This window comes from Gekko japonicus, unplaced genomic scaffold (genome assembly GCF_001447785.1).
Source record: "Gekko japonicus isolate JY-2015 unplaced genomic scaffold, Gekko_japonicus_V1.1 scaffold76, whole genome shotgun sequence".
Taxonomy (NCBI): Eukaryota; Metazoa; Chordata; class Lepidosauria; order Squamata; family Gekkonidae; genus Gekko; species Gekko japonicus.
Genome location: NW_015166420.1, coordinates 147,414 through 156,798, shown reverse-complemented (window position 1 = coordinate 156,798; position 9,385 = coordinate 147,414). Strand labels below are relative to the sequence as shown.

Below are 9,385 nucleotides of genomic sequence, written 5' to 3'. Positions count from 1 at the left end.
TAAGCTGTGGAGTCTTGTGAGTAAAAATTCTACTTTGTGAGCAACTGGCATTAAAGTTGTGAGCGAGCCATTTGGCTGCTGCATAGATTAGTTTTCTCTGGAGCCATCCTTCCTGAGCTAAGGCAAAAATGTGTGAGCTGGAGGCTAAAAAACTGAGAGCTAGCTCACACTAACTCAGCTTAGAGGGAACACTGGTGGGGAGATGCAATGGCTCAGTCGGAGCAGCAGAGCACTTGCGGAAGTCCCGACTTCAGTCTCTGGATCCCGTGAAAGGGACACGGGGGGGCCCAACCCCTGGAGAAAAGATATTGCGCTATAGGAACCAATAGTCTAACTTGGTGTAAAGGCTCTTTGGGTTGTTCTTATACGGGAGGATGGGCTGTTCACGGGCAGATATGAATTTCAATCCCAGTGACCCTGCACAAGGGTTGGAAATTTATCCAGAGCTCAGATTTGGCTACCGAGGCTTAATTAAAAAAGAGGGGGGGAATTCAGCTGCAAAGGAGGCTTCAGGCACAAGATGTGGTTGGGACCGGTTTCCTGCCCTGCTGATTTCCAAGCTCTGTCTATCGCCAGATGCAATTTCCGCTTCGAATCAATTCCTCCCACCGCAGCCGCCCCCTCCCTTTCTGGGTGGCTGACGTGGTCTCTAACCGTTCACTGAAGTTGATTAAAGCCCCTGACACTACAAATTTGATTTGACCGAGGAGGGAGGGCGGGAGGGACCGGGTAAATTAAGTTTAGTCTCAGCAAGAACAAGAATGCTGGGCTGGAGACTTGTGTTCCTCATCCATTGGCCTGGCTCTACAGGGTGGGCAGAGCCGTTTATCTGTCAACAGCCCCCCCCCCCGCCTAATAATAAAATAGGTGGGCTTCGCTCATCAACAAGCATCCAATGCAAGGTCTTGCCCTTGAGTGGGAGCAGGCATTTGTAGTAATCCGCGTGCACCTTTCCTCCCGTATTTACAGTTAAAGCAGAGTTCATTTCGGGGGGGATCGCAGTTCCCCTGGGTGAGGTACGGGGGCGGGGCACATGACGAAGCCCCACCCCCTGCTTCCGGCCGCCCCGCTTCAGGCCCTCATTCAGCCAGGAGGAGGCAGCAGAAGAGGGAGGGTAAGTTGCTTCCCCCCTGCCTCTCCCCCCCCCTGCCTGCCTGGGGCCAGGGAGGGCCTTTGCGGGGCTTCCTTGCACTCCCGCCGGCCTTGCAGGTCCACCGCCAGGCCCCTCATGGGGCTCGGCAGTGGAGCTGCAAGGCTGGCGGTGGCGGCCGGGACCATTGGGGGCAGGGGTGTGTGGCCTTATGACACACTTCCGGTGATGTCAGGGGGTGTGGCCTTATGACACACTTCCAGTGATGTCAGGGGGTGTGGCCTTATGACACACTTCCAGTGATGTCAGGGGGTGTGGTATATGCTAATGAGTTATGCTAATGAGTTCTCGCTCTTTCTCTACGAAACGACCCCTGAGTTAAAGTAATCCCGTTTACCACAATGGGGCTACTTCATAGAGAGAGTGCCACCTGAGAACTCGCAGGCTACAAACTGAGGCGCACTTACCTGAGTGTAAGTAGGCCTTACTTCTTAAGAAACGTGTACAGCTTCAGGCCAGTGAACTAAGGGCAACTAGAAGACAGATGGGGAAACAGCAGTAAAGTGAAATTGGGGGGGGGGGATTGGAACCATAGAAAAGAGCCAGAGTCCAGGAGCACCTTAAAAAGACTTTTGTGAGTCACTGCTCACCTCTTCAGATACACGAAAGCTCCTGCCCTGCCATGAATTTTCTTAGTCTTAAGTTGCTACCGGGCTCTTGCTCTTTTCTGCTGTTGCAGGCAATGCTCCCTCTAAGCTGCAGAGTCTTGTGAGCAAAAATTCTACTTTGTGAGCTACTGGCATTAAAGTTGTCAGCGAGTGATTTGGCTACTGCACAGATTGGTTTGCTCTGGAGCCCTCCTTCCTGAGCTAAGGCAAAAATGTGTGAGCCAGAGGCTAAAAAACTGTGAGCTAGCTCACGCTAACTCAGCTTAGAGGGACCACTGGTTGCAGGCAGACTAACAGGGCTACCCATCTTGATCTAGCTCTCTGGGGGAACTGGAAAAAGTTTTATTTGGGGTAGAAGCTTTAAACGTTTTCCCTCAAATGTGTGTTCAGAATGCAGTTAAGGGTGGTGGGGTGTGGAGTAATTTGTTGTTACCTGCATGTACCTGCGTGTCCCGCCCTCTCCTCTGAATTGAAGCACTTTTCCTTCATGTAATTGCTCAGCTGGAAGGGAACGATGCTCTGTACATGTTCAAAGGTATCCTGTATCATGCAATCTTTCTTCCTGACTTTTTATCAAAGGGACGGCATGACTATAAACGGCATGCTTAAAAGTACTGCTGCCAACAGCCCAGGCTAGCCCAATCTTGGAAGCTAAGGAGGGTCCAGCCCTGGTTAGTATTTGGATGGGAGACCACCAAAGACGTCCAAGAGTTGCTACGCAGAGGCAGGCAATGGTTAACCACCTCTGTCCGTCTGCCCTGACCCAGATAGCCCAAGCTAGCTTGATCTAATCGGCTCTTGGAAGCTAAGCAGGGTCGGCCTTGTTTGGTACTTGGATGGGAGATCACAAAGGAATTCTAGGGTTGCTACACAGAGGCAGGCGGTGGCAAGCCACCTCTGAACATCTCTTACCCTGAAAACCCCATGAGGGGTCACCAGAAGTCACCTGCGACTTGATGGCAAGTATATACCTAACAGCTCCTCCCAACTGCACTGTTCTATATATGGCTGGACGGCCTTCCAGTTCAGCGCTTTCCAATCCTTTTTGGTATGCTAACTCACAAGTCCAAATTCCCTTGGTATGGTGACCCACTACACACACACACAAATAGATATATGCACAAATCAGTAAAGCTGAAAAAGCGCCGTGACCTGGATAGCCCAGGCAAGCCAGATCTCGAAAGCTAAGCAGGGCCGACCCAGGCAAGTATTTGGATAGGAGACCTCCAAAGAGTAGTAGAAGAAGAGATTGGATTTATACCCCGCCCTTCACTACCCAAAGGAGCCTCAGAGCGGCTTACAATCTCCTTTCCCTTCCTCACCACAGACACCCTGTGTGAGGTAGGTGGGGCTGAGAGAGCTCTTTCGAGGACTGCCCTCGAGAGAACAGCTCTGAAAGAACTTGTGACTGACCCAAGGTCACCCAGCTGGCTGCGTGTGGAGGAGTGGGGAATCAAACCCGGTTCTCTCAGATTAGAGTCCATGCTCCTAACCACTACACCAAACTGGCTCTCAAATACCAGGGCCAGGAGGCAGAGGCAGGCTATTAAGCCACTTCTCTGAATGTCCTGTCCTCCATGACCCAGTAGGATTTGCCAGAGGTCGCCATGACTTCCAGGCATGGGCGTACACACACACACACACAAATTCAAAAATATAAGAAAAAAGAAAACTGGAAAAGCCTGCTGGGAGCCACATTCACAATCTTCACAATTCACTTTTTGGGTTGGGACCCACAGTTGGGGAAACACTGTTCTCATTCCACCCTCTCGCAATGGATACCCATTCCCCAGGGAACAGGTTCAGCCTCCTCACTGGAACCACTTCTCCCTCTTCCTCCACGAGAGGAAAACTTTGGCAGCATGGCAGTCGAGAGGGGCACTGGGGCATGGCTGCCTTCGCCGGGAGATGGTATCGCCGGCCTTGCAAGCCAGCCATTGTTCTGTGGGCTTGCCGAGTTTACTATTCCAAGAAAGGAACCAAAAGTTACGGCCACAACGACGTTTTAAAAGATGGGGAGTGGACCGCATTAGGTGGACCGGCTCCAATAAGAATACTTTGACTAGTTAAACATTTCCTCGCTCGTGAAAAGTCTAACGTAAAACCATCAAGATGACCTTCTGGCAGAAGTTAAACAGTAAAAGATAATGGCCTAGATCCAAAGCTTGTGCACGCACATGCAAGCAGTGTTCCCTCTAAGCTGAGTTAGTGTGAGCTAGCTCACAGTTTTTTAGCCTCCAGCTCACATTCTTGTCTCAGCTCAGGAAGGATGGCTCCAGAGCAAACTAATTTATGCAGCAGCCAAATCGCTCGCTCACAACTTTAATGCCAGTAGCTCACAAAGTAGAATTTTTGCTCACAAGACTCCACAGCTTAGAGGGATGTTGGGTATTACAAGTTGAAAACACTCAGTATTTCTGGGGTTGAATGTTTGTTTATGTTACTCACAGGAAGTCACATGTTTCTCATGTAACCAATGTTCTTTAGCTGTAGAAAGCCCGGGAGGTTTCTCCCTGATCTAGGAATTTGATTGGAACTAAAGTGTCAAGGTGTATTACCATTTTATGGCTTCTTTTCCCTTCTTTCTTTGGTGTTCTGAGGAAAAAGAAGAGCAGCCATAATATCTCCTCTAGTTTTGTCTTTGTAGAGTAAGGATGTAGCAGATTTTGCTCTGTTGTTATTTTCATCCCAGTTACCCTTCCCATGCTAGAATTTAGTAAAAACTTTATATTTTAATCACACATGGACTCTCAGTCTGAATTATTTTACTCTGGCTCTGCTGGACCATCTTATTTCTGCTAAATACCATTTTTTCAATATCTCACTATCACCCAACAAGGAAGCATTGGACACAAGTCCTACTTTAGTAAGGGAACGGCAGCCTTTCTCCTAATAGCGGGGAGACGCTTTACACGCTGAAGCAATCATCACATTCTCTAGATGAGGAATTAAAATGGGGTAGCTAAACTCTGCTGGCATGGAGCAGAGTGCACACACTCTGGAGTGGGAAAGTTACCAGATCTCATGGGCACAGTTTAGGTTAGAAATCCTCCATGTCTGGCGTGGATTCTCCCCACTCGGGACAAATCTCCACTCATCTGCTTTCCTGACTGCCCAAACAAAATGGATAAAATTGTGACCATTAAAACCAGTGCCTCTCTTTGCAATAACGGCATAAGAATGGCTTATTGAGAAACAAACTGGGAGCATCAGCAACAAAGAATGTCTGAAATGGAACGGCTCACGCATCAATGGGAAAGGTAGGGCATATTCATACACCCATAATCAATACTCTCTCTAACGTGAGGAGTCTTGTGAGCAAAACTTCTCCTTTGTGAGCTACTGGCATTGAAGTTGTGAGCGAGCCATTTGGCTGCTGTATAAATTAGTGTGCTCTGGAGCCCTCCTTCCTGAGCTGAGAGAAAAATGTGTCAGCCAGAGGCTAAAAAACTGTGAGCTAGCTCACACTCATTCAGCTTAGAGGGAATGTTGCCCATAATCTAGAGGGAACCCCCATGCGCACCCCATAGTTACCGTATCAGGATCAGACCTGTACACAGCCAAATTATCTGGTCACCTCTGGCAAGTTGAGAAATAGATCCAAGCAACCATGCAGGGGAGCTGAACAAAATGTTGGCTTTCCCCCCTTTTCTTTAAGGCCACAGATGACCACTGTACGGGCCGCTGGACTCATTTAAAGAGAAAGCATTGGAACATTTTGCAAGTCGGCATGGTACTGTGGTCAGAATACCCAGCTAGGGTCTGGGGGACTGGGTTCAAACCCCAGCTCCGCCATGGAAGCTCACCGGGTGAACTTGGACCAGTTTTCCCTCCCTCTGCCTGGCCTATTTCATAGGGTTCTTGTCAGGATAAAATGGAGAAATGGGGAGTGACAATGCAGCCTGCTTTGGATCCCATTAGGGAGACAAGGTGGGCATAAACAGCTAGCCAAACAAGCTTCTCTCAACTGCATGGAAGAGAAAACGAAATAACAGTTGCCTACAGGTTTAAACAGCTAGCCAAACAAACTTCTCTCAACTGCACGGAAGAGAAAACGAAATAACAGTTGCCTAGTTTATTTCTAATTTGACCGGGGGGGGGGGTGCAAGAGGGGGAGAGATAATATTCCAGTGGCAAACACTGGGTGGAAATTTATTCTTGGTCTCCCTTCTTCCCTCTTTATTATGGACAGCCCAGCTGAATTCCCTTAGGTAGAGTCAGCGGGCCCTTTCTAGGTATACTGGGGCCTTCATAGGGCTACGGACATCTTTGCACAAACACATAAATCCCCCAGCTTCCATGCACATCTGCTGTTGTACAACAGGCACGGAACAGATATTTTTGGCAGATGGTCCTCCAGAATGGGCCATGAAGGGCCCCTGGTCCACACCAACATTGTGCGGAATACACACCACACAAAATTGCCTCAGTCAGGCAGCCTTATACTGGTACCGATCTGGAACCTAAGATGTCCCTGGGAAAACATCGCGTATTGTAAAATCGCCAGTACATATTCTTATGATGAGCAGATGTTGAATACTCTCCTTTTTTGCCCAAAAGACGGACTTTCCATTCAGACCTGCATTTATATGTAAATTGTACATCCACATAGAGAATTTTATTTCAGTCACAGAGCACAACTGCAAAACACGTTACTGCCAAAATTAATCTGGCATTTTTCAACCTCGCAGGACTGCTGTCTTGAGAAAACCTGAATCAGTTACGCATCTGATTACTCTCTTGTTTGCAGTTATTAAGGCCCCAAACAATCAAAACAGCACACTACTTCTAAGCATCCCCATTTTAACAGGGTGAAAAAAGAGAGGCACCAGCTACAGCCGCAAGCCAGGCCAAACTACATCTCTCGGACTCCGAAACTATTGCACCGTTGCTTTAAAAGCAGAGAATCCCCTGCATTTTATTCGCATTTCCGGCTAGCGACCACTGTTCCAAGGAGTTCTACTCTTTAGATTATGTTCAGCTAAAAATTTGAAATAATTGTCTACAACAGAAGTACTTTTATAGTTCTCTCCTTAGAGAGCTTGGGGTGGGGAGCGGAATGGAAGTGGAAAAGCAATAGGATGGTGAAGGTGTGCCAGCAACTTTTTTGGAACGCGTCCCTCCTTCTGATTCCACATTCCTACAAGAGTTCCCCTGACCTGGATGGCCCAGGCTAGCCCGATCTTGTCAGATCTCAGAAGCAGGGCTGGCCCTGGTTAGTACTGGGACGGGAGACCACCAAGGGATTCTAGGTTTAACGTGCAGTAGCCTGCCATGGCAAAGCACCTCTGAGCATCTTTTGCCTTGATAGCCCTACAGGCACGCCCTAAGTCAGACTTTCCACCACCAGCACCAAGGCTGCTGTTTGGGCCCACCGACCCTCTCTGCTTGCCCAGGCCCTAAAAAGCCACAGGCAAATCCGCTGATCTCCACGAGGGCCAACACCACACACCACCGGGGGGGGGCATCACTGAGGGGGCAATAGTGCCCCAGAGAACCTTTCCCAACGTAGTTCCGATTTGCGGAGCGGACATTGCTCTGCTTGCTTTCTGTTCAGTGCAGAAACACCAAGCTGCCCATGCGAGGGCACAGCCCTGCAACATCAACGGCTCAGGTTTTTTCCATTGATCGTTTCTTCCATTTATACCTCGCTTCTCTCCCCGATGGGGACCCAGAGCAGCTTACACCATTCTCCTCCGTTTATCCTCACAACAACCCTGTGCGGTAGGTTAGGCCAAGAGCATGTGACCGGTCCAAGGTCACCCAGCAAGCTTCCACGGCAGGCTGAGGATTCAAACCTGGCTCTCCCAGATTGTCTCACACAGCATAATACAGCTCCCCTTGTGTGGCCGGTGGATACTGTTTCCTCTGAGGTACAGGGAAACCACCCCAAAGGTTTCCACAACAGCATACGGACCCACTTCCCCACAGGAGCTGTACCTGCTGCCGGGTTCTTCAGCCTGGGTCTGCCTCCACCCCCACCCTCAACGATGAAAAGGCTGAGCCATGCCTGGCCTCTCTTGGGACACAGCGGCGTTATTTACTGAAAACAGCGTTGAGCCACTTTGAGGTTTGGGGATTTTTTCCTCCTTTTAGCACACACAGACACAATTCCTACCCAGTATGGTGGTAGAAAGTGCTGTCAAGTCCCAGCTGATTTATGGCAAACCCCAGAGAGTTTTCCAGGCAAGATGCGGACAGGAGTGGTTTGCCTTTGCCCACCTCTGGGCAGCAGCCCCCAACTTCCCATCTAAGTACTAACCAGGGCTGACCCTGCTTAGCTCCCCAGGTTTGACAAGGTCAGGTTAGTCAGGGTCATCCAGGCAAATGCCTCAAAAATAACCAGTTCCCCGTCCGATGCCAGGAACCGCAGGATTCAAATGCAACCGCCGGCCAAAGAACTTCATGCATGATTTAATGCCTCTATCACTGTATTTCCAAATGTTCCTATACAAATGCATACTTGACCAATGGCGCAGATGGCAGCTTTTCCAGAAAGACTGGGACATCACGCAAGCCTCAAAAGGTTCGCGGGCAAGCAGTTCCACAAGGCGGAACACCAATCCTAATGCTTCGTATTCAGCACCATGCCCTCGTGCTCTCCGCATAAAATAACCTGGGATTCCGATTTATTCTGTACTCAACATGAATTAGAAAATCCCCCTATCGGTAAACCTTCCTTTCCACCATCTTTACTTAAAGGACAACAGGTCGGTTTAGAAATACATTAAGAGTATTGCCAGTAAATGATCTTGACTGTAACCCCCCCCCCAATTAAATGCAATTAAGACCAGAGCTTTGTGTTTAATGTAACCTTAAGAGAAATGTTTCAAACATCTTCCCCAATATGAATTAAAAACACTTTAAAATGGTGCCTTCCCTGTTTCTTAACACAGGGTTTTTTATTCCACTGATCTATGGGGTAAGGTGATTCCCTAAGCATTTCATCCTCAGATTCTCTTACACTAGCAACACCACAGTTCTGCACAAGATAAAAGGAAAGGAAGATGAGACCGACTGATGGACATTTTGTAAACTTTTTTTTTCCCCCCCCCCAAACCCTCCTGAAAGGCCTCCTCACATTCTGCCTCCCTAGAACACCACTTACCACCACCACCACCCCGCCTAGCCTAGGAGAGTTGGGAGAGCCCCAATTCTTTCTGAACCTGGGCCCTTCATCAGCATTCGGCACCAGAACTTGCCCCCCCTTCACACCACATCACAATTGCAACAAAAAAACACATAAGTGAATGAGACAGAAACTTAATTAAAAACAGACTCTCTTTTTTTGGAGGGGGGGGTTGTTTTTAACAATAATCTTACCACTGGAGACGAAATTCGACACCCAGGGCAATCACAGATTGGAGGATGTACCTGTAAGATTCCTTTGGACATAAGAGTCTTCAGACTTTTTCCTGGAAACAGAAAATTTGAGAGAGAGAGAGAGAGGAGGAGGAGGGGGGAGAGACAGTTTTAATTTGGCTTGTCTTGTGCTAAAAAAACACATACACACACACTAGTGTTCCCTCTCAGCTGAGTTAAGTATGAGCTAGCTCATAGTTTTTTTAGCCTCCGGCTCACACATTCTTGTCTCCGCTCAGGGAGGATGGCTCCAATGCCAACAAAT

At 48.6% G+C, this 9,385-nt stretch overlaps 1 protein-coding gene across 3 annotated transcripts in view; it reads right to left on the bottom strand.

Annotated features, from left to right (window-relative positions):
* The window catches only part of SAMD11 (sterile alpha motif domain containing 11), a 207,049-nt gene extending 197,884 nt beyond the window's left edge, over positions 1-9,165 (bottom strand). For 2 of the 3 annotated variants that reach the window (XM_015411667.1, XM_015411668.1), the window contains exon 1: positions 9,133-9,165. In XM_015411667.1, the coding sequence (XP_015267153.1) occupies positions 9,133-9,153 (21 nt within the window). In that variant the 5' untranslated portion in view covers positions 9,154-9,165. Of the gene's footprint in view, positions 1-9,081 lie in introns of all 3 variants that reach the window. The other variant, XM_015411666.1, reaches the window with a different exon arrangement.
* Positions 9,166-9,385: the final 220 nt, after the last annotated feature.